The 26,137-nt window shown below is 43.5% G+C and overlaps 2 protein-coding genes and 1 pseudogene across 3 annotated transcripts in view; 1 reads left to right on the forward strand and 2 right to left on the reverse strand.

Moving 5' to 3' along the window:
* The first annotated feature begins 2,514 nt into the window (after positions 1-2,514).
* bet1 (Bet1 golgi vesicular membrane trafficking protein) lies at positions 2,515-4,645 on the forward strand. Its single transcript, XM_083646131.1, has 4 exons — positions 2,515-2,665; positions 2,805-2,911; positions 3,041-3,097; positions 3,843-4,645. Exons 1-4 carry the CDS (start codon positions 2,647-2,649, stop codon positions 3,996-3,998), a joined length of 339 nt encoding a protein of 112 aa, XP_083502257.1. The 5' UTR covers positions 2,515-2,646; the 3' UTR covers positions 3,999-4,645.
* Positions 4,646-4,740: 95 nt separating this feature from the next.
* LOC310785139 (putative acyl-CoA dehydrogenase 6) overlaps positions 4,741-26,137 on the reverse strand; it is a 37,109-nt gene continuing 15,712 nt past the window's right edge. Inside the window, exons 3-9 of the mRNA XM_083646130.1 lie at positions 17,221-17,350; positions 12,864-12,970; positions 11,284-11,451; positions 10,825-10,998; positions 9,496-9,657; positions 6,433-6,583; positions 4,741-5,252 (exon numbers count right to left, since the gene is read on the reverse strand). Of these exons, the coding sequence (XP_083502256.1) occupies positions 5,162-5,252; positions 6,433-6,583; positions 9,496-9,657; positions 10,825-10,998; positions 11,284-11,451; positions 12,864-12,970; positions 17,221-17,350 (983 nt within the window). The 3' untranslated portion in view covers positions 4,741-5,161. The remainder of the gene's footprint in view (positions 5,253-6,432; positions 6,584-9,495; positions 9,658-10,824; positions 10,999-11,283; positions 11,452-12,863; positions 12,971-17,220; positions 17,351-26,137) is intronic.
* Positions 20,686-21,165, reverse strand: LOC310785700 (proteolipid protein 2 pseudogene; annotated as a pseudogene). The gene has a single exon. The product of its transcript is annotated as a proteolipid protein 2 pseudogene (transcript).

A 26,137-nucleotide genomic window follows, 5' to 3' on the forward strand; every position in this document is an offset into this window, starting at 1 on the left:
TATTAGTATGGTACCGCGGTTCCCTGCCGTTAAAAAGGATACTATACCACGTTAATTTAGTACCGATACTTAAAAAAATGTCATGGGTTGCGTCAGTGTGCGACCGTGGTGTTTGTTAGCGGAGGAGAGAGACACAGCGGCATTACAGTTGAGAGCCTGTCTCCCACCTCACGTGAAGGCAACACAGCCTTGCCTTGAACCAATGGTGACTCGTGAAAAGTGAAAAAAAGCTCTCTCTGACTCTGTCTGCTTCATGTGGGGGCGTGTCGACTTTCCTCTTCCCTCTCTGCTCGCTCTCTGGCCACAGTCCTCACTGCAGCACCCCGACACACAGGACAGACGCAGCGAAAATGGCAGCGGCTTCTTCTAGTCTTGCAAGCCGACCAACGCTTGTAGAAAAAGCAGATGCACGAAGCGAAATATGGAAATATTTTGCTTACGTTGCCGACAGCGAAGGCAAGCCCGTGGACACCTCCAAACCAGTGTGTAAAAGGTGCTTCAACGTGACGCAAGCGAAAGGATCAAACACATCGAACCTGGCTAAACATCTTGCCGACAGGCACCCCGACCTGTTCAAAGAGTTTAAAGACCGACGGGTTAGCGAACGTGAACGATAAACATACATGCCCTCAAATAAGTCCAACGAGTATTGTGTGACAAGCGAACTTGTTTCACTGAAAAAGTTCGCTTGTCACAATAGCCTACTCGTTTACAGTGAAACACGAGGCAATGTGCTGGAGCACAGATCTCTGCCAAGGAGAAAGTCATGACATGTAACGTTTAGGGGAGGGGACATCAGATGACTGCATACCATGTACAATATTTAATAACACTATGGTCCTCAATGCCAGTGTTATTAAAGCTTTTACATGGTAAGCAGTCATCTGATCTCACCTATCCTAATATTTACAATAATCCCAATTATTAATGATATACGAATTCATTGTAAAAACACCTAGCCTACACGTATGGGGGGGGGGGGGGGGGGGGCTGGGAATACACCACATAATAAGCCTACATTTCAATAGCCTACATTTATGTGTGAAAATAATATATATTACTAGATTAACCATAAATCAGGCACTTCATGTTAATGAAGCTTAGGAGCTGCAAGTACAGAGTACTTTTTTTGGATAAAACAAATAGCTATAATAGTGTAGCAGCTGTGTGAAAATATATTTTATTTATATTATTTATAAGTTTAAACGGTTGACATTCCTTTAAAATATGTTTACAGGAGAGATTATGTTAATTTTACACTAGATAATAAAAGTTCTAGCATGTTCAGCGCCACACGTGGTGGCAGTAGCCTACTACCAGCATGTAGTAAAATGACTACATGGCTGTGCATTACCTTGTTAAATCAATAAAATAAGTTTTAAGTTCCATGTTTTGTCCCCTCTATTTATTCCAATACTTTTCCTGATGTTTTAGTTTTTTGCCGTGGTATCGTTTCAGTATCGGTATCGAGATACTTAGGCAGGTATCGGTATCGAACTCATAATTTTGGTATCGTGACATCCCTAGTTGCAAGGAATCCCAGCATGCATTTTTTAGCAAATCAGTCGCATCCAATACACAATGAATGGGGGTGGCTTTTTGTCACCAATGAAATGGCATATAGTGGGCATGCACCGTTAAGATAATTACTGCGAGAGAGAAAATCATAACGGCGCCTCAAAAGGGCATAGCCATAGACTACTACAGAGTCGACAATATGAAGATACTCAGCATAAAATTCACAATGTCGACCGGACAAGCTACAGCCCCCATATGCATCACATCCACAGCTGCAACACCGTGTCAATCGAACAATGCCAAAGTCACATCTACTGCAGAAAGCACCAGTGCTGCATGTCAGTCAGCCCAGCGATAACACTATCCAATCACTGCCCTAAAATATGACAAAGTAGAAACAATTGAAGGAATAATATCCTTTTTATCAATGTTTCTTCTATATTTACATTGCATTGTGTTTTCTTGTGCAAAATGGGTTTTGTTAGCTAACATTTCTTTCATTTTCCAGAACATGTTTCACAGGGGGACCAAATCTGCCACTTGAAGAAATGATGGGGGAACATGTCCCTAGCGTCCCCAGTGTAAATGACACTTATGGTTCTCAATAATAGCCTAATAAGTTCGACATTTGTAATACAGGCAACGCAAAGGAGATTATGGAGCAGTTAAACAATCATATCTCTCTAAAAACATTTCAAGGATACTAAAAACCAGCAGCATAGCCTACTTTTGTACTTTTTCTAGTCCATAATGATACTTACCTACAAACTTGAACAGAATTGCACTTGGAAGTCAAACTCGATTAATGTTCACTGACTTATGAACACTAGAGGGTTATCACTTTTCTATGACTTGAAATGCCTGCCCTGTGCTTGAATTAATAAATTATAAAACAGCTTGCCAAACCTCTCTGGTGTGAGCTTGATGTGCTTCCTCTGCAGACTGCGTTACGGTCACAGCCAGCGTAAACTTGTCCTCGCCGGCCACCGTATGATGTCGTGGCGTTTGCTGCAGCTCTCACAGCTCGTTCCAGCTCCCGTTATCTTAACGCAGTTCGGGCTAAAATACTAATTTAACAAATTATACACATTGCTGGGATCCTGTTGTATGTAACGTTAATAAGTCAAAATGCGGCGCGCCGGTTTGGGTAAGAGACGAGCTTCTATCCTCCTTGTTTCGTTAACGTTAGCTAATGCTTGCTCGTTAGCTAACATACATACGGTAACTTGCCTAGTAGAAATGCTAGCTAGCTAACTTACATTGATTGTCGCTGTCATTTCATGCAGGTGAAGGGAGCTCTGGGAACTATGTCGCAAGTGGATACAGCGTCTATGAAGAGGAAAATGAACACTTACAGGAGGGTCTGAGAGCCAAAGTGACCGCTTTGAAAAGTGTAAGCATCTGCTACGTCAAACCCCATTAAGCACTAGCGGTTAATGTTTACATTGTTGACTATTATTATTGTGTTGCCTTGCCTGTCATACTGTTCTTATTGTCTTGTCAATATGCTTGATGTTTACAGCTGTCAATTGACATCGGAACGGAAGTCAAGTACCAGAACACAATGCTCGATGATATGGTGAGTTAGTTTCACTTTCGATTACACCAGGGTTCTCAACGTGGGGTCCGGGGACCACCAGGGGTCCTTGAGGGGCCCCCAATCCCCAGCAAATGGATGAATTGTTAAACTTCATTATTTCATTTAGGCCTACAAGTTAACACACAATTACAGAATGTAGAATAATGGCTATTTTGATCATAGTTTCAGGTCACTCTCCAACGAAGCAATGAGGTTGTGTGATTGAGGCTGCATACAGTGAATAACTTGCAGAGTGTATTGTTTTATTGTAGTTTGTGTCTTTGTATGCTGTTGTCATATTGTCATGTAAATTCTGCCATCTCGCACACCCCCATCCCCAAAGGGACCACAATGGAAATAAGCCTCTGCCTGCGTTTTATTGCGTTATCTTGATGTTTCCTTTTTATATGCAGGCTATGCTTCGACAGAGCTGCTGTTAATTTAAAATTAAATTGTCAAATAAAATCATTCATTCATTCTCTTCCTGCAACAGATAGTTATGACATTCTGGACAAAATCATACAATGACAAAACATTTCTCAGATTTGACACAAAATCTCATCAAATGGGAGCCCGTGGCCCTAATGTTTATTAAATCATGGGCCCTTGATATGAAAAGGGTTGAGAATCACTGTATTACCCTATAACAGTTTAACATTGCCTCGCACCTGTTTCTGTGTGTGCGTGTCATTATAACAACAATGCAGCATTACGTTGAACTTCTTGTCCCTCCTTCCCAACCTAGGACTCGGACTTTGACTCGACAGGCGGGCTGCTGGGCGCCACCATCGGCAGAGTTAAGCAGCTGTCCAGAGGCAGCCAGGCCAAGCTCCTGTGCTACATGCTGCTCTTCTGCCTCTTCGTCTTCTTCGTGCTGTACTGGTTCATCAGGCTCAGGTGATAGGAGAACACCTTGTCCAACATGCCATGTAACTCCACATCTCCCTACCCAGTCTGTGCCACGACCACGCATCTCTGGATCAGGCCAATGTGATGATTAACATTATGCAGGATGATGATGATAGTTCTGGGATTTTATGAAGTGTCTTTGAGCATCTCATATAATGACCCAAAAGTCCTACTCTGAGAGGTTTGATAAAGAAGACCCAATGACAAAGCTGATTTAGAAAAGCCCAGTTTACCAGTGCTGAGCTGAGGAGACATTACAGGTAACAGCTGTGGTGGATAAATGGTAGGAATGTTAAAAGCAGTATCGATGTCCGCTGTGTAGCAGATCTGTGGGCTATAGTGTGATATCGCCTAATTTGTGTTAAGAGTGACGGGGGATATTTTGATCATTTGTAATAGTATGTCGTGACTTACATTGACCAATGTACAGTAGTGTCATTGTATGTTACCTGAAACATTACTAAATCTAGTCACTAGATTGTATTTGGTTTTAGGAATTAATGGATCTATCATGGCAAAATCTTCTGGCATCCATATAAACTGTTAATTTCTACATCTCACCCACTGTTTCAACTATGTTGTAAAAATGTTTTTTAATGTAAATAAACAAAATGTATGTTCTGAATTTAACCTTCATCTAACAATCGATTTTCATTTAATTCTGCATTAGCACAGTTATTCAGATGAATGTCTTTCACTAATGACTTTCTCAATGACAGAGAAAACAAGTCGGAATCTTTGCTGAACATTGATTTATTTTACACAATTTCACTGTACATGAGAACTGTACATCCTATTCATTGTTTTCCTGAGATTAGACAAAACAAATCTGCCCTCAAAAGTGATCACTACTAAAATGCAGTTATTAAAAATGCCAAAAACAATCAAAATGAATGGCGTTTGTATTATCACTTAAGGCCAAGAAGAGAAAACAAGTTACATTAGACTTGTGTATATTTACATAAGCCACATATAGAACTGACAAACTATGGTATGTACTGTAGAAGCATCGTTATAGGACAAATTCAAAACCCCAAAATTAACTTGTGAGTTCATGAACTGCACTTGATGTGATGTTTTTAGAATTAGATGTGAATGACTAATACACTAGCTGCAATGTGGCGACACCACTTCCTGGATCAGGCGTTGATGACCTCACTTCCTGGGCAGCGTGTCCATGTACTTACAGATGATTCCCAGCATCACCTCATCAGCCCCTCCGCCAATGGATATTAACCTGGAATCCCTGTGGATTGGAGACACAAAACAAATATGAGTCAGTGCGATCTTTTCAATCTCATTCACCGAAATTACCTGCCACATTTGATTCATATACAGTATATAGAATCCCATTGATAAAAATTGATATGAATTTATTTCCCTTAAGAGATTTTTACTTCTCTGAATGAAAGCAATGTACTGTATTTGTGCATCCTGATAAGTTGTTTGCAATGATCACCCCTCCGTTGCAATATTTGCCCCATCACTAGATGTCAGTGCAGTGTTAAGTAAGGCTTAGAGGAGTTAGACTACAAGTTTCCTTTCATTACTAACTGGGAACGAGCAAGCGAGGGAGCTCCCGCCTCCCAGCACAGAAATGAGACAGCTGGAGATTGAACTTCAAGTGCTTCTTCAAGAGTTTCTTTCCTGGCTTTCTGTGACCCAAAGGTGGATCATGGAAAGATTAAAATGGGACCCAGAATGACTCTGGAGAAATAAGTATCCAAGGTTATCAACTGTGTTACTGTAAATAATGCTTTCCCATCTCTCTGCAACATGTCAGTTGAAGATAAGTCTGTAGGCAAATATATTTTGTATTACTACCATGTCGTTGATAGTAGTTTTTTTGTTGTCTACATAATAGTCTGCAAAATCAGTTTTATCAAGCAAAATTTAAAAAAAAAGTAAAATTTCCATTCACTTTTCTTACAAGTGACTTAGATCACTAGCCAAAACGTTTCTGCCATGTAAGGTAGACTTACCATGAGTTACCAGACTGAAACAACTACTGTATTGGGTGAAATGTTTTACATGTTTATTATTACAGTATTTTGTTGAAATTACCAAATCAGTGAAAAATGACAAAACATTATACAGATTCATTTTTCATTATTATAAAAACATATTTTTATAGCTACTTTTGAAGTGCTTGGTATGATCCTGCAGAAGCCATTAGTCAATCTGATTCCAACTCGATTCCAACTTCCTGAACTTGATTAAATTGTATCTTACTCCTGAGTTTCTTGTTTTAGCTTTAGCAAGTTCCCACCAAATGGAGAGGTCGCAGTTACCATAGGAACCAGATGTAATGTACGCTCATGATTCACCTGGTTCAAAGTTTCAAACTCAATGGGATTCTCTGAAATATCTATGGAAATGTATTTCCAGAACCCGGGTCAGTGGAAAGCTGCAGGTCTCTGTCTCACCTGTAGAACCTGCTGACAAACACTTCATTGGTGAAGCCCATGCCTCCCCAGAACTGGAGGCAGCTGTCGGCCACCTCCCTGGCCAGCCGGCCCCCCTTCAGCTTGGCCATGGACGCCAGCTTGGTGACATCGTTGCCTTTCACGTACAACGCTGCAGCGAACAAAGGGAAAGACAGAGGCAGGTGATCAGAAGGAGAAGAGTGAGAAACGAGCGCAGAAATTCGCAATAGCTGCGACCACATACATTCCCATTGCCACGCCCCCTTTTAGCCAAATGACCTTTGCAATTGACCAAAAGTCCCCTTTTTGCTCAAATAACAGTTGAGCAAACTTGTAGCAGCCTAGAGTGCGTGATGTCACAATTCATTCACTCTAGCAGACTTCCCAGACTGCACTTTTTTTTTAAACTAAATTCACTTTCATTTTAAAACTGGGAAAGTTCACACAACTGTAACATACATACATCAAACCCTTCAGCTACTTCTGCTCTCAATTTGACCTACCTAGCAACAGTAACTATGGGGGGCGGGACTTAGGATCGGTCAATTGGCATGAACACACACACACACACACTTGACCTCCATTCCAAATTTCAGCCTCCTCCTGGGGCGAAAACTGGCCGCCAAAGGATGGGAAATGTTTGTGGACCAACCGAGCGAGGCGAGCTATAGTGCTACTGGTCACAGCTAAAAACAAGGAGAGGCGAGCAAGCAAACAAATTAATGGGAGAAGATAAAGAAAGACACACAGATGATAAACCTGTGATTGGCTGCGCTTCAGTACCCGCCCCATCCAAAGCTTTTCAGAAACTAATCCCACCATAGCAACTGTAATGTATGTTCTATCAACTGAGCCACATGCTTTCCCTGTCAGTGTGTACAGAACCAGCAAGGAATTGGAACTGGGTCCTGTGTGTGTGTGTGTGTGTGTGTGTGTTTGTTAGTGTGTGCGCGCGTGTGTGCGTGTGCACGTGTGTGTCTACCTGTGCCAAACAGATGCAAAATGCTTTGATCAGTCTCTGGGCAGGCGCAGGTCTGAGTTGAAGCGTTACCAGCTCGATTAATTCATTCAAAGCTTGCAGCCCACTCGAGTGGTTATTATGAATACAGCAGGAGAAACAGGAGACCTTGGACCTCCACCCAACAGATGCACCCACTCATCCATATCATAATAAATCCTAAACACTGCAGTCGACAGCGTTTCGAGTCATGTTTCAGATGGTTTTAGGAGAGCTGGGTTGGAGCCAGTGTTCCAGGTGGGCCGGGACTTGGGGCTTTTGAAGTAGTGCCACTGGGCAGTTCATCCAAATACAAAGCTCTACTTGCTACATTTTGTGCCATCTCACACATATCCCAGACTGGAAACAGTCTTGCCCAAACTAATTAGACGGGCAGCTCCAGCCCAGCTCGCTATTGAGATCGTTCTCCTTTTTCCTGCCCAAAAACATGAGCGCTATCTCCTCCCACGTACCTCATGCTCATGCTACAACTTCCACTCCACGTTCATCTCATGCTAAATGTTGGGCAGATTTGCTTGTATCCAACTTTTTGATACCACTTTTACTTTTTTAAGATTAGCTGCTAATCAATTCCACATACAAATGGCAGAATGTGCAGAGCTGAGCAGAGCAGGTGATACATTGGCCCAGGTGCTGCTCACATACACTGGTACACAAATGCTAAGTCTCTCTCTCTACACATCTAGCCTAGTTTCTGGTCATTCTCTGACTACAATCTAAATTATGTCACCTTATTTTATTAATTCTTTTTTTTTCTAGGGCTGTGAAATGCTTGGCTAAAATTATTATCTGGACTATTATCATTCCATGTTTGTTTTGAATGATTTGTTCTGAAAATATCTGTGGCAAGATGCAAGTTCTGTACACCAGGGGCCGGTTGCACCAAGTGGTCTTAACTATGCCTGGTCGTAGTGAAAAGAAGGCTTAAGCCGTCTTGGTGCAACCGGCGTAGCTGTTAGGTAGCTGTTAGCTGTTAGCTTAAGACCAGTGTAAGACCAGTTGGTGCAACTGGCCCCAGGGGTTTTCAAAGTGGGAGGCGGGTCTCCCCAGAGGGGCTCCAAGCAGTTTCAGGAGAGGCTCAGTGAATGGAAGTGAAAATTACTTATTAAAAGGAGATCATGCTAAATGTGTGTGATTTATAGTTAGTTCAGAGATATCGTAGTTTTGGGGAATTTGACAGTTTTTTCCACTTTCCCACAGTCAGAAACTAATACATGTCTTCAGACAGACCTTTTTATGTATGTAACAGCAATGTCAGGCTATCTTGGCTCAATTGTTGAGTGTGTATGGGATCAAATAACATAATCATGATCCCATAGGCATCCAGGATTTGTGTGTGTGTGTGTGTGTGGGGGGGGGGGGGGGGTCCTTTTTTCAAGCTTTGTCTGGGGGGAGGCCCACAGTCTCAGACTTTGAAAACCCCTGCTGTACATACACACTTTGAAATAGTAGACAAGCCACACTGCTCTACAAAACAATCAATAATATGGGCACAGTGAATGTGATGACACCCATTTGGCTTGTTGATTCCCGTTTTGAAGCCTGCAGTTCAGCATCGTGACCGTCGCCATCTTGATTATTTTGAGCCAGAAGTGAGGTAAATTTGGACGAGAAGAGCCACAGCGCCGCCTGCTGTTGGTGCGTGTTCGGCCTGCACGATCACGTCTATTTTACTTTAAACGGGTGAGTTATATAAACATTCACCCCCTGTACAGTTGTTATGAAAGGTGAAATTAGCTATAGAGACCAAAATCGTTTTTTCTACCAGGCTGTAAACATTCAATTCAGGCATTTTAACATGGGGGTGAATGGGGAATGACTCCCTTTTGGAGCCAACCTCAAGTGGGCATTCTAGGAACTGCAGTTTTTCGTACGTCTGCATTGGCCTCGATTTTAAGCACCGGAAACCTGGGGCTTGGCATTACCACTATAGCCAGTCTATGTGTTCTCTCTATCTCGATGCCGTGAACCAACTTTTGGAGAGGTGGAGCGGCACCATCGTTCCACCTATGCTACGTCATCTGTCTCGATGAGGTGGTTCCCACCTGTAGCGTGGTAGAGGAGGGAGCGGAGCAGCTCCACCTCCGTCTGCAGCTCCGCCAGCTTGAAGTGGACTGACTGGTGGTACAGGACGGGCAACTTGAAGATCTTCCTCTGCCGTGTGTACTGGATGGTCTCCTGGATGACGTTGTCCATCGAGGTCAGGACTGCAACGAGAAGGATACACAGAGAGAGAGAGAGAGACAGGTGGTGTCCGGTTATTTCTAACATCCTCACTGAATACCAACATCGCTTATGGGCTGAATCTACCGGAATGCTGAATCCGGCAAGCATTCTGCTTTGAACGGTTTTATTCTTCATCTTTCTTTCTTTCTCGTTTTGCAGTTTAAGGAAGTTATGTGGAAGTTCAGTGGAAGAAAAAAAATGTGTGGGGGGAGAGAAATGTGACTATCAAAGTGCGCTACGGTACTTCAGCGGATTAACTCAGAACTGGGAGTGTACACAGGAAATAAATAACGCACATCACATACGCACAGAGAGGGAGAGTTTGTTTGTGTCTGTGACTCATGACGAACACGCCTTCTAACAGGCCGGCCAGACTCACTTATCAGAGGCAGACTCAGCGATGTGCTACGCCTGGCTTCACTTCTCTTCAAAACATTAGCCGTTTTTTTACCCAAAGAGAAAACAGTGACTGGAGCTTCCTGGTCAAAAACAAAAGCAGACAAGCCATTTGGAGAGGATTAATGGCTCCCATTCTTTGTAAATTGGGGAGGGGGGCGATGGTGCAATTTCCAGTTAATTCAGTGGGAGGGGGGCGAGATGTGAGGAAGGACAGAGAGGAAGATAAAGTGATGAAGTGTTGGGAGAAGGAAAGGAAAGATAGGCTGCGATGGAGGGAGGAAGAACAGAAACAGAGAGAGTAAGGGTGCTTTCTCACTGGGAAGGGAACGATTGCTTTGGTTCCGTTCCGCGCCCGAGTACGATTGCCCTCCTCCCCTCTCCCCTGCTGGTCAGCTTTCACATTACAACATTTCTTCCCGCGCTCGGGAACGGAACACTTGCAGAGTACGCTTGCATCATCAACTATGCCTGGAGTGTATCCTCGCCCATGTGTTGTCTATGTGGTTCGGTACGGTTGGCGTTCACATTGGCAAGTGTTCCGTCCCCGGGCACGCCAAAGTGTTCCCCAGACCACCTTTTCAAGTGGACCCTGTCACGGTTCCCCGTTCCGTGCCCGCAACGTTCACACTCATCAAACGCTCTGAACCTGGGGTCAATTTGGGGACAAGTGTGCTCGGGAACGGTACCGGGGCGCCAGTGTGAAAGCATGCTAAGAGAAGAAGAGTAAGGGAGGCAGGAGGCTCACTCACTACTGGCCACTGCCCAGAGCCTCTCTTCCTGGAACTGAAGCATCTGATAGGTGAAGCCCATGCCCTCCTGGCCAATGATGTTCTTGCAGGGCACATGGACGTCATCGAAGAATATCTCGGCGGTGTCTGATGACAGCATCCCCATTTTATCAATCTTGCGAGCGATGTGTACTCCTACAGTAGAGTGAGTGTCATCATGTGAGTCTTGGCAAGCCTAGATGGCAAACTATAACACATATCCAGTCTTATGAAAACAGTGTTTTGAAATCAGACATGATCCCTCTATAGCGGAAAGAGCAGAGATCTTACAGTCAGGCAGGAAAGGACATGCCAGTAGAAAAAAAACACATTCGTTTTTTTTTTTAACTTGATGGAACATTAAACAGAAATGTTTTCGTCCAAGAATAGGCTCACTACTTTTACCGGGAAAGCGGAGAAATAAGAACAGCTTGATCGTACCAGGCAGGTTCATGGGAAGACAGATGAGAGATTTGTTCCTGTGCGAGGCTCCTTCACTGGTGTTGGCCAGGAGACACATCCAGTCAGCCTGGGTACCGTTGGTGGTCCACATCTTCCCCCCATTGATCACATACTCGTCCCCTTTCCTCACCGCCTTGGTCTGGATACCTAAAATCCACGTGTGCGTAGGTGGATGGGTAGATGGTTAGATCACTGGTTAGATGGGTGTGGTTGAGAGAAATACAACTTTGTCAGGTGTACACCTGAAGGCTTCAAAACAGATGGTTTAACCAGAGAGATTTTGCCATCATACAGTATTCAGTTCTCTTTCTATTTGGCTCTATTGGGCCTGTAAATCGTTTTGTCCTATCAGGAGAAAAGATTGGACTTGGTTATTCCACTGTGTAGATAGGATGGCAGTTATTAAGAGCAGGTTTGAGCTGAATCTTTCCGTGTACAGTCTGGATCTCAGCTTCACACCAAAAACCCATAAGGCTTGTGTTGAAAATCTGGTCAAATGCAAATAATTGTATCGGTAGTTTAACCTAAGGTGAAAAGAGGCTAAAAGAATATTCATTTTTTTAAATAGTGTGGTAAGCTAATTAATGGGTTTTATTTACTAATCAGTATTATAGTAAGTCCAAGGCTGAAAATAGACCGCTATTGCTGTTGGAGTCACCATAGGTTGAATCATTGTATTTGATACAGTCCAGGCTCAGAATATGTATTCCAACAGACAGATAGATGAGGCCCACTGTTTAATTCTGTCTGTGTATCTACAGTACATTAGATTGTTGATATGTATCTATTTATATGCCTATGTACAGAAGGAATGGAGGAATTCCTATGCAAATTGTAGAGAGGCAGCCCATCTTTCTGCACATTGTCTATAGTCTGTAATAACGAAAGAATGAAAGAAATGGTGTACTCAATTCACATTGTTTAGACTGTAAAAATCACGAAGTCGTCAGCACTCACAAATAATAAGTGTATATCAAATCAGATTTTTTAGAATGCACAGCAGGAAAACAAACTCAGTTACTTTGTTGCTGCTGTGTCTCATTAAAAAAGTGATGTACACTTATTTGTGAGTGGCAACGACTTATTTTGTTACTCTAGTAGTCAGTAATACAAAACATATTACAGACTTTGGAATGAAGCCCTACACTGCATGGCATACACAGACATACATAACTGTTCCAAATTGCTTGTTATACACCAAATCAATAAATAATTGTTCACAACAAACATAATACAGTGTGTATTAGCTTATACAAATGAAATACATAAAAAAAACACAAGTCTGCTGACGGCACACTAGGTGTATCATCATATATGTAAATGTCTATCTGTCTCCCTCTTTGATACTTTTTTTGCAGCATTAGTGAAATATTAACTAACTAACGAACTAACTAACAAACTAAGTAACACAATCAATCAATCAATCAATCAATCAATCAATCAATCAATCAATAAATAAGAGAGAGTCAGGATCCTTGCTTATTCAAAATGGACCCTTAGGGGGCGCTGAAGGAAATTAGATGATAATAAAAGACTAGTGGGATGATGGAGAGACGTACTTGAGACATCGGAACCGGCTCCAACTTCACTAACTCCCAGGCACGCCACTTTGTCCCCCGAGATGGAGGGAACAAGAAACTCTTTCTTTAGCTCAGCTGAACCAAACCTGTACACACACACACAAACATATGCACGCACGCACACGCACACACGCACACACACACACACACACACACACACACACACACACACACACACACACACACACACACACACACACACACACACACACACACACACACACACACACACACACACACACACACACACACACACACACACATTGAATGTACCAAATATTAGAAACACTCTTTTCATGAAGTACACTGATGAGGTCAATCCAGGGAAAAAGAGTAGTAGAGTAGAGAATCTTTATTTATCCCCCTCGGGGCAATTCATATGCAGCATAACAAAAATGTAATTTAAAAACATACAGACATGAAACAGTAAAAAGTAGGGAAAAAAAGGCATTATCCATTATTGATTTCCTTTACAGTAAATCCAACCAATCACAACAAATGATACTTCAATCATGAGAGACTCGTAGGAAGTTTTAACAAGCTTTATTGAACAAATAACCAGTTTAAGTGTGGCGTATGGCTCCATGATATGATGACGCTCCTCTTGAGATGAGAGAGGGGGGGCGTCAGTGACGTATAGGATAGATAATCCTCCCATAGGGATTTCTACAGGAGCCATGACGTTGGTGGTGATCAGGGGAGGGGGTGGGGCGAGACAACTGCTCCAGTGATGATGAACAGCAGCTGAGGATGATGGCACAAATGTGAGTAATGACGTAGTAGCAAGGGCTCTATATACCACCACCTCCGCTTAGGTGATTGGCTCAGCAGATCAGGAGAGACAGATGTCCTTAGCTGATTGGATATTGGGAAATGGAGAAGGGGCAGTTGTGATGTCACTAGTGATGTCACTCGAGCAATTGTGATGTCACCAGTGATGTCACTCGAGCAATTGTGATGTCATCAGTGATGTCACTCAAGCAATTGTGATGTCATCAGTGATGTCACTAAGGAGTTACACACCCTGAATGACGAGGGGCATGTACGCATGGGGTGCTCTAGGTCTTCCATGATTGAAATTCAGTCAAAGATCACACTTCAATCATGAGAGACTCGTAGGAAGTTTTAACAAGCTTTATTGAACAAATAACCAGTTTAAGTGTGGCGTATGGCTCCATGATATGATGACGCTCCTCTTGAGATGAGAGAGGGGGGGCGTCAGTGACGTATAGGATAGATAATCCCCCAAAAGAAATGAAAGTTAGAACAGGATAATATAATGAAAGGGGGGTCATGAAGCTCGCCGGGGGTATGCAAATTGTCAGCACGTGGGTTGACAGGGGTTTAAGCAAATACCGGGATAATGGGTTGTGCAAATTGTCAGGACATGGGCTGACTTGACAAGACGTGTGCTGACTGAGGTTTAAGCAGAATGCAGGGATACTGGGTCATGAAAATTGTCATGACGTGGGGTGACTGACGTTTAAGCAAAATGCAAGGATAATGGGTTGAGCAAATTGTCAAGACATGGGCTGACTTGTCAGGACGTGGGCTGATTGAGGTTTATGCAAATGCCGGAATGATGGGTTATGCAGATTGTCAGGACATGGGCTGACTTGTCAGGACGTGGGCTGACTGAAGTTTAAGCAGGATGCAGGGATAATGGGTTGAGCAAGTTGTCAGGACGTGGGCTGACTGAGGTTTAAGCAGAATGCAGGGATAATGGGTTGAGCAAATTGTCAGGACGGGGGCTGACTTGTCAGGACATGGGCTGACTGATGTTTAAGCAGAATGCAGGAATAATGGGTTGTGCAAATTGACAGGACGTGGGCTGACTGAGGTTAAGCAATGGCAAGGACGCTTATGGGGTTATATGCAAATTACCCGGGCATGGGCACCAAACGGGGATTGGGAGAGAAGACCACCACCAACGAAATGCATTAATACTTCCCACCAATCTTGGAATCTTTGGGCTGATAATATAGCAGCTTGCTCTGGATGGATGGGACGCATAGGCTGATGAAGCCAGCAGCCCAGTTGTTGAAGATGCATGTAGAATTCAATATCAGAAAGATATGCCTATATATTATTTACTACATTCAGTGTACACTTGATTGGCAGGTAGGTGTGTAAAACATGCATAGACGGATGGACGGAAGTGAGCAGTAAACGTCAGTGGCAAACCTTAAGCAACCTTAAGCATACTATACTTGATAATGATCTGATATTTGAGAGATGATTGCGAATGTTGAAAGTGAATGTTGAAACTCTGACTGTACTGTGTATCTGCAGCAAGTCAGAACATGGGATCATGTGTTTTAAAATAACAATGGCAGCTGTGTGTGCAGGAGTTCACGTTCCACTGGGAGAGACGGAGGGAGGCTTATCTTCAAGCTCCCAGGGGATCAACCTCTGTTGCTGGCCTGTCATTACTGAAGCCTCGTTGCAGCGACTGTAGATCCCCTAATTAAACTGATGAGACTAAACTTGATTTATTAAACACATGAGACAGTAGCTTTCTATTTTACAAAATTGTATTTATTAAACTCATGAGACAGTAGCTTTCTATTTTACTCAACTTTATTTATTAAACTCATGAGACAGTAGCTTTCTATTTTACTCAACTTTATTTATTAAACTCATGAGACAGTAGCTTTCTATTTTACTCAACTTTATTTAATTAATTAAACTCATGAGACAGTAACTGTTGTAGAATGGCATTTGTATCAATAACACCATTCTTCATCCGCATTAACCAAATAGTATCTCAAGCCAAAATGATGAGACCGGTGACCAGACATTAAAATAATGAAGCGAGGAGTCAGGAGGAATTGTATTCAGCCAAACATACATCTTTGCAAGTAGAAGATTTCCATTTGCATAGAGACTGGCTCCCTGGAAAAGCTTGCTTGTTTCCAGTTCAGGAGCTCAGTACAGAATGACACACAGTCAAAGGTTTTATACTGTATTTTCTCACATATCTCACATCTCTTCACAAGCTATGTTTTGACCAGCTCACAGAGCAATGCAGGAGTTGAGGGGGGGAGCTGTAGCCAAGACAGAAGTCCAGCAAGGCCACATCTCTGAGTGAGCTTGTCACTGTGCTCCACTCAGGGCCAAAATGACAAAAGCTGTCCCTTTATGTGGAATGGAATTTAAGAATGGAATGAAATATGTAACTATGTGAACCTGCATCTACATCTTGACACGGGTTTTGAAGGCAACTCTGAGGTCTGCAAGGGCACCATGACAGTGCACAGTGTGAGATAGAAAGAGCTGCTAATGTGAGTATGGCTGTATTGCCATTTGTCTATGTGATGTGCATTTATAAACCATACCAATAACTTTCTCTCCCCACCTCCTCCCTCCCCCTGCTCTCTTCTCCCCCACACCCCCCCCCCTTTCCCACCCCCCCTCCCCCCGTTTCCCCTCTCCTGCTCTCTCCTCTTGCTCCTTCCCCACCTCCTATACCCTCCAACATCTCCCATTCCCTCCCCACCCCATCACACTCTCACATTCCCCCTGCTCTTCTCCCTTCTCCTGCTCTTTCCTCTGCTCTCTCTTCATTTCTATATTTTCTATATTATCAATTGTTCAAATGTTATCTTTATTCTGTATATTCTTGCTACTGTTGTGTCAGCTAGAATTAGCTAGACATACTTTCTGTGAAGCCCTCTGAGACATGCTTGTGAATTAGGGCTATATAAATAAACTTGACTTGACTTGACTTGACTACTGTGTATGCAATTATTGCGTATTGATTATTAAATGAGCCAATGGAACTTACATTTTCTACAACAGTAACTTTCTATTTTACTTAACTTTATTTTGCGTCACAAGCAGCCATTTCATAGCAGGAAAAGCCCATGGTCTTCATGGGAGGAGGCAAACCAGTTATTATTAGTTATAGTTACAATATTGATATACTTTCATTTGTATTTTCATTATGTGGCCGATGTGAAGCCTGTTCAGAGTCAGACTGTAACTGTGATAAATCTTGACTTGACTATTCTTGGTAGAAAGAAATTAGATTTATTTTCTAGTCTACTAATAGAAACACTGAGATAAATAGTGAATACAACGCTCAAAGAAAGCACCTGAGAGGTTCCTCTGATTCTACCAATCAATCATACCAGGTGCCGACATAAGTTATGTACATATATTATGTCGGCCTAATATTTAATTATGATTGAATTTAAACTACATCAACAGATGGCGTAGGCTACATATTCCTGAGTTTGGCAGTTCATTGGACCATGAAAGATTTGACTGTAAAGGTATATAGCGGTGAGTGCCCTGTCCTCTGGAAAACTGCTTGCGGTTGCATGTACTTTACCTGGCCAGTGCAGGAGTGGCCATGTCACTCTGTACACCAATGGCCATAGGGATGCCTCCACAGCGGATGTTGCCCAGCTCCTCTGACACCGCCATGCTGTAGGTGAAGTCGAGTCCCAAGCCTCCATACTCTGCACAGGACAAAGACACACACTGCTTAGCTACTTCAAACCTAACAGTCCACGGTTGAATGTTCATTTTGCTGGATATGGAACATTCTTCTTCTTCTGTGGTGTTTTATGGCAGTTGGCATCCTTTATGTTGCATTACCACCTCCTTCTGGATTTATCCATCCACTCTTTCCCTACATTCTGTCCCTCTTCTCCCTCCCTCTTCTCCCTCTCCGATATGGAACATTCTTGTTTGGTACGGTGTATGTATGGTGGAAAGCAGCACCGCAGCAGCAGCAACGCTGTGTGTGTGGACACAACAGGCACGCACAGGTAAAGGTAGGCACTGTGTCCCGGCTGTAAGTTACTTATCAGTAATCAGTTATCAGTAATTATGTGTAAAAAGCCCTGCTAAGGGATCAGACCACCACTGTCATCTCAAATTCTGCTTAGTATGTCGAACATGATTTTGATCTCTTAAACAACCCATAAAGTGGAAAAAAGTAAAACAATGTATGTCTGAAAATGTCATATCATTATCCATCCCCCCGATTGCAAAGTATCGGTTCAGTTGTGTGTAATTTCTGGCATGGCAGACATTTGCAAAGACCTTAGGTCCTTAATGGAGTTGAATAGCGCATTAGCAACCATGTACCCGTCAGTCATTCTCACAAATAGGTATCTCTGCACCTTTCCTTTCTTTTGACTTCCATCATCTGTTACAGCATCCATTGTGAAATGAATGTCCTAGTTCCATACTAATAGCCAATTTTCCTTCTGCTACTCAGTGAATTGATGCTAGTTAATGGACCCACTTTCCTATCGCATTTCACACCTTCTCTCAAATCTTCTGTGGTAAACACACGTCACATACTGTCACAACAAAACTATGAGAGAATGAACAACACAAAGTTGCAATACAAGTGACAAAGTTTTCAATTCCCTTGTTGGTTTACCAAACATAACCAGACATCATGGGCTCATCATGACCAATCAACCAAAAATGACAGAGCACCCAAGGTTTGTCAAGATGTGTGATTTTCCACGAATAAATATGTCAGCGGCTGAATAATGGATAAATAACATTGACAGGGGATGCATAACCATGAGTGAATTTAAAACAGGCCTGTAGGCAACGCCAGCCGAGAGGGCCAATGTCCCCCCCATGTCAAACTAGTTCAAAAATAGTGAGTCAGTTGGGGAGACGGCAAAAGACAGCGTAATAAATGGAAACAGAGAGACAGATATGATGGGACGAGCAAACAAGGGAGCAGGGGAGCCAATAATAAGAGGAAGCCGGGACAGCTGTGCCGCGATAAGTCTCTGACAGTCCTGGAAACCCTGCGGTGGATAATGTGGACGGAGGGAAACGCAGAGGTTTCTCCCACTTTCAGCAAAACAGCTGGCTCTGTGGTGGAACAAACACGTGCAAGGAAAGACAAGCAAACAAAACCCTGGCTGCCACTGTCATCTAACCTACACACACACACATATGTTTCTCCGCTCGGAACCACAGCTGTTCCTCAGCATATGGTCTCATCGGGCGGAGCTGCGTATCAAGTAACAAATTTGCTCGAACAGAGTCAAGATTTACAGAATAAGAAATTACTATTTTAGATGTGCAGCACAAACATTTGCAGTGTTGCGGAGTGTACAGTAGCATTCTATTCTATTAAATTCTAAATTATTCTATTCTATTTAAATGTATGTATTGAATGTGGGTGTGGTGGCCTAAAGGTTAGAGAAGCGAGCTTGTGTCCGGAAGGAAGGTTGTTGGTTAAATCCCTGGGGTCAGCAGGATAAATCGTGGTGGAGAAAGTGAAAAGCAGCCCTAACATCATCTAACAGTACTACCCCCCCCCCCCCCCCCCCCCCCCATGGGCACCAGGTGACTTGTCAGGTGGACACACAGGCTGGAGGACAACCAAAGGGGCTGTTGCAGACCCAGCAGCCTTAGCCAAACTGGATGCAGGCAGAGCCATAGGGGACCGTTGCAGCACGGCAGGGGAGTGAAGCACCCTGCAGTGGACTAATCTGCGGGTGTAGCTCATGTAGCTCAGACTGGCAGCTAGGCTGCTGTGGCTTGGCTTGGTAGCTAAGCTGCTCAGAGCTGGGCTGCTAGTGGGACCTGGGCTTGTACTGGTAGCTGGCAGGCTGCACAGAAGGCCCAGGGCCAGGCGGGTAGCCAGACATGGGTAAGGACTGGTACTGGCTGCTCAGGCTTAGCCCTTGTTCACACAGGATGACAAACGTAAGTAGAACTGAAGCTTGAAGCAGGCACAAGCTGAACTGACGCCTCACCGTTCACACAAGAAGCCTTCTCTTTTCCTCTCAGCGCCTCCTCGGCGCGCCTTGAACCCGCCCACAACTCCCATTGACTTCATGCCTGGCAGCTTCAAGCTTCACGCGTCAGGCTTGGAAAATAGGCGTGAATCCTGAACGATCACTTGAGCAAGACGTGAGCGTGGTGGCTTCGGCGTGACCCATTCACACCGGGTGGTGTAAATGAAACTTGTGAGTTGAGCTTAGGTTGAGCTTAGGTTGAGCATTGCTTCGGCATCCTGTGTGAACGGGGGCTTAGGCTGGTGGATAGACTGCTGCTGTGGCCTGGGTCTGGACTTGGCAGGAGGAAGGCTCACAACCCCGAGCTGGAGTGGAGGCTGGCAGCCAACAGGTTGGGCAGTGTGCTGAAGGCTAGCACACTGGGGGACTAGCCAGCCCAAAGTTAGCAGACTCACCCATGTCCTCTCCTTAAACCAGCGCTGTTGGGCAACGAGACGAGCCACTGTTTGATCAAAGTCCCTAACCTTTTGAGAAAAACACCGCCTCTCCTCTGGGGTGATGTGATGTGCTTTCTGTTCATGGTGTATCTACTGTATTGTTGATGTTGCTGTTTTATTCCATGTCTTGATGACTCGTGCTGTGCCGACCACTTAATGTTTTACAAATGAGGACCACAATGGAAACAAGTCATGCACTTTATTGTGTTTTAATTCCATGACAATTTTAATACTGGTGGTGCATGGATTTCATTTGTGTATTTTTAACAACTATCATAAGTAAAAACATTCATTCATTCAACTCTGCCCAGCTGCATGGGCTCCGGTACAGAAGCTTCGTCCTCCGGACCTGCTAAGGGTGTTAGGGGCCGGTAAGCGGGGGGCCCTTTTGCTGGACGCCGGCAGCAGGTGGAGAGGTAATGGCCGGCTTGACCACAGTACAGGCAGCTCCTGGTGTTTAAACGGTGCTGCCTCTCCTCTTATCTCAGACCTCCTCTCCTCATAACCAACCCTCTCGGTCCCTCAGATCCACCTCAGTCGACCTTCTCTCCACCCCCAAAGTCCAACCTCTTCAGTTTAGACAGAGCCTTCTCCAGGGCAGCTCCCAGGCACTGAGATTCTGTCATCGATGGAAGCTGCTGCCTGCTGCTTGGCTTGGACCTGCTCAAAGATGGTGTAGGCATCATAGCCAAACAGTATAACAGCGAACACACCAAGCACGCCACCTGTGACGAGAGCGCCTCCTCCTACGATGATAGTGGTCAGAGAGGTGATGAAGTACAGGACAGCACTGATGCCGGCGCGGAAAAGATCACTGTAGACCCAGTTGACCACTTGGATGCGCTTGTCCATCTCCGTCATGAAGATGCCGAAGAAGGCCATGGCGACAAGCATGTGTACAATGGGCAACACAGAGTAGCCGCAGCGGGACGACGCAACATAGCAAATGAAGATGATGAAGCTGATGAGTATTTCTGCAGCAAGAATAAGCCCTTTTGGGGTCTTCACATACGCTATCAGCTTGGAAAGGTAGTTGGGCACAGTTGTAATAGCCATTCTCTTGATCGTACAGATCGTACTGTTAGGTGACAGGCTAGTGGATCCACGCGCAGACACTTGAGAGGCTTGACCCTTGATAAACAGGATCTGGAAAGGCAAGAGTAAAAACTAGATGTAGACTGGCTGTTGCTGATGCTACAATCTGACCTGGCAGAGCTGATTCTTATAACCTTCAACAGTGACATCATGTCAATTGTGACATCATTATAACATCTACACTAGTGACATCATCAGTGACATCATCAATGATGACATCGTCATTCGTCATCAATGATGACATCATCACTGTTGACATCATTGGTGACATCATCCTCAGTGACATCATCATCATCGTTAACATAATCTAACATCATCATCATCATCTGTGACCTCATCTAAGAAATGACTATTTTAGATGTGCAGCACCAAACATTTGCAGTGTTGAGGAGTGTACAGTTACAGTAGCATTATATTCTACTCTAAATTAGTCTACTCTATTCTATTTTAATTTCTGTATTGAATGTGGGTGGTGGCCTAAAGGTTAGAGAAGCGAGCTTGTGACATGTTAGGTTGTTGGTTCAATCCCTGGAATCAGCAGGATAGATATGGGTGGGGAAAGTGAAAAGCAGCCCTTGCCCCTCTCATTACCACCACTGAGGTGCCCTTGAGCAAGGCCCTCAACCCCACCGGCTCCGGCGGAGCTGCTCAGTGTCCGGCAGATCAGACTGTGGTTGTACTGGTCAGCTTCCAGGTATGAATGTGTGTGTGAATGTGAACAGGGCGCTCCTCTCAGGAAACTCCCTGTATAATTAAAGGTGAAAAAAAATGCATGTAAATGAGATGACACTAACATTGCAAATTGATGGCTTGGCTCATGGTATGATTTAATTGACCATGTGTCCAGGAAGGGTGACAACAGGAAGTGACCAGTGAATCAGTCAACATTTTGTAACAACTGGCCTACTACTACAATGGGCATGTGTCTAATTGGACCACAGCCCTGTCATGACACCTCACCATTACGTCACCGTTACAGTGTGGTGTAATGTACAATCCAAATAGTCAGTGTGTTAGTAATGGCATGGGGATAGAAAAACTAGGCACTGTCATGCATTCATCATTGTATAACTAAAATAAATGACGTTGAAGGAGGTAGTGTGAAAGCAAAAGCCTTTCCCAGACCCATCACAACATTGGTATCACCACTATGCAGCTCAATGGGAAAAAGGCGCAAGCTGCCAGGATCTATCTGTCAAGCAGGAGACAATGCCAACAACACCAGAGTGGGAAGTGTGGATCCTCCTCTGTCAGAGCACAGGAAACAGGCGAGGAGCCAAAGGTCGTCCCTGTCTTCTCCCTCAACATGGTCGCCTTGGCAAAACTTCCTGTTCTGCTGTTTTGAGAAGCAATATTGCCTTTCCTTGTACAGAGAGAGGGGGTAGGCCCGGGATACGGCTCTGAAGGCTGTAAACTGGACATGCAAGCCTGGCAGCCAGTTTCAAGCTGAAGGCCTTTTTAAAGTTCAAAACCCTGCCTTGAATCTATTCCTTTGGTGTATTGGGAACTGCTGTTTGTCAGATTTTTTGGATTCATCATTTCCCAAGGAGAAGCTCCAAGACATTGAATGCCTCGTAGAAAGTCATCCAGAAATAGGCCAACGCCAACCTCACGTTTGTAAGAGTTTAGAACCTCAGGCCCATAGAGTTGATCTTTCTGGTCTTCTGACGGACAAAATGGTCTAATGATGATGAGCTGTTTAAAGGAGTTTCTCAAATGTTTTGCAGAATGTCATGGTCATTGGTCACTGCAAAGAAATGTGGATAATCGTATCATTAATGGAGTCTGAGTTCCTTTCTGATGGCGGGAGAACATTTCTTTCCCGCCTCTACCTGATGAGTCATTTCTCCATTGGCCAGATCACTGCACTCCTAAACCTGTATTCCAAGTCCATGCAATCCGATCTTCTGAATCAATTAACCCAGTGCAGAATTCAGCCTCATTAGAGAGCGTGTGTGTATTACTCAGTATTGCAGCATAAAAAAAAAATCCAGTTGCAGTTACTATAAGCTTAATCATAAGACATACTTCCATGGCAGCCTTAGGCAAAAAGTTGTAAAGACTGTACTATGGACCCTTCTCACGGGGGCCATTTTGTGTCGAAAAGGCAGGGTAAACACAGGTGCAAGCAAAACACTAATGAGGGTTTCTAACTTCCATGAGTGGAATTTGGAAGCCCTCATTAGTGTTTTGCTTGCACCTGTGTTTACCCTGCCTTTTCGACACAAAATGGCCCCCGTGAAAAGGGTCTATTGCATTATCTGTCAGAAAATACACCTTTAGAAGTTCATGAAGGCAAAACAAATGAAACTACATATTGAAACACCCCAAGCCAACATCCTAAATCGTGTTTTCTTTGGGGATACATACTTAACCCTGTATAATAATGCACTTACAATGTTTTACAACAAATATGTCTCAAAGGTTTCTCATGGTGTAAATCATATCAGGTAATCTACAGTACCATGTGGTAATCTAGTGTGTTTTAACACAGCGCCCTCCGCTGGCCCCTCCTCCTCTCTAATCCTGCACACTAATGCTCAAGGCTTGCATACTCGGCTCATTTTAATGCTCTCTCCTGCTTCTCTGACCTACAGATTTATGAGGGAGTCGTCTTCAGAGGACCCACTTTCCATCGTAGTTGTTCACAGCTTTCTTGTCAGAACATAATCTTGCGCTCTCAGTGGTTCCCAAGTGGTGGGTTGCAACCCAAAAGTGGGTCGTGGGGCCGTTCTGAGTGGGTCGCGGATGTGTGCAGGGTAAAAGAAAGTTCTTCTACTCCTTGAGGACGCCGGCATCTGGGGCTGACATTACTGTCTTTCAGAGGTAGCGGGTGCATTCTTTAATCTAGAGTGAAAATACTGCTAACATACGAAACTAGAAGATGCAAGTCATCCATCGGTACCAACCATGTCATGCTAGCTTGTCGGGAAGTTAGGCAAAATTTGGGCGAGCGAAAAACTGTCTCGGCCATTTTCAAAGGGGTCTCTTGACTTCTCACCTTAAGATATCTGAACGAGATTGCGTTCTATGGGTACCCAGTAGTCTCTCCTTTACAAAGATGCCCACTTTCTGATAATCCCATGCTTTTTTTTGTTGCAAAAACCATACAGTTTTTTTGCATGCAGTGTTATTTTCGTCTATTCTGTTTGAATATTTCTGCAGACTGGCGTCACTAAACAGTCTTGGAATTACATAAACCTGGTATGACTGGAAAGCTGAGACTCTTGTATTCATGTGTGATGATGTTAGTCCCCACAGTAGCCATTTAATTGTAGTGAGACCATTTTTCCGAACTTAACCTCACTGTATAAATAACCTATTGTGATCTCTAGGATAATCATAGCCTCATGAAACTTTACAAGCACAAACTAGAGGCCTAGACCATTCAGAAAAGAGCATCACCCATGTAACTTATAATTTATAAGCATATACGCCTGTAATTCAAGATATGTATGCCTTTTTATTTAATTCAAGAAAATTCTGTCTTTTTATTTCATATTTCATACAGTTCAATTTATATTCTTGAAACCTGATGAGCATGACCAATTTAAACTTTTTTTTAAAGCATATAGGCCTAAAAAAAAAGAACAAAGAAGGAATCTGGGTCGCGACTTAATGACTAAGGAAAAATGTGGGTTGTGAAGCTACCAACTGAAGACCAGTTGAGAACCACTCCTCTAAATCAACTGACAGCTGTGACCACAGTGCTATCATCAAGGCAACACGGTCTGTAATTATGGTCTGGGACGAGACACTTCACCCCTTACCATGTGCAAACTTCATCATAGTTTACAGCACTTAAAAAAATACTTTGTACAAACCCTTTCTAAAAACCCTGTTTCCCTTACAGCATACTACTGACTGAACACTATCGAATTAAAAAGAGGTCAAAGTTCACCATTTAACTTCCATTTCATCTCCACAAAGACTTGACCCACTTACCCCATCCCACCCCGCCCCCATCCCAACAGCGACGCAGCTGGGTGCACATCTGGAAACGGGATAAACTGTGTGACACGCAGCTGTAGTGGGATGTTGCCGTGACACCAGCACCCACAATCACAGTGGGAACATTTCTACCCCAGACGAGCTATAATGTACACCTGTCAAATACAGTCGAGTAGTGAACAATGCATGTTTAGTCTTTCTTAAAGCTGGGATGGTACACACACACACACACACACACACACACACACACAATGCACACGCACGATGAAGGATTGTGCAGATTCTAGTCTGTTGTGAGGTATGTTTCCTAGAACAATATTGGTCTACCTATTCCTAAATTTAGGCGAATTCTAAACACAACTTAAATTTTGATTCTGAAAGATTGATATTCACGGGAGCCTTCTGGCATTACAAATTTGCTATCCTCAAAAACACGATTGCTCTTCTCTTGGTTTGAACACAGTGATATTTATGTTAGCCATATGCCAAGGTCTTTTCAATTCTCAGATATGTTTCCAATTGATCGTGGCAGTTTCTGTAATGCCAAGAGAAATGACACTTCCCAACAACAGACTGTACATCATGAGGAGCGAATCCCCCACGATCAATCAGTCTTAATGTTTATATGGATTATTTAGCATTAGCAACTGGATTTACCGAAGGAACCAATGGGCCAAAAATCCATGCCAGGAAAAACCTGTATACCCTTCCAGGGCCATTTTCATTTATTACGGATATATCCTGTAGACACAAATCAAACATTTCTAGGCTTTTAAATGTGCTTTCATATTCGTATCAGTTATTAGCCACATAAAGGAAACCACAATTCAAACACAGCATTTGCTAACCATATACATTATAAATACTGCTGTACACACAGCCAATGCTTTTATCCAAGTTGATTGAGAAGGTAATATCCAGGTTGATTTACATTGAGTGAGAAGGTACGTTTTCTGTGTGTGTGTGTGTGTGTGTGTGTGTG

Source organism: Poromitra crassiceps (assembly GCF_964638095.1).
Source record: "Poromitra crassiceps genome assembly, chromosome: 11".
NCBI lineage: Eukaryota > Metazoa > Chordata > Actinopteri > Beryciformes > Melamphaidae > Poromitra > Poromitra crassiceps.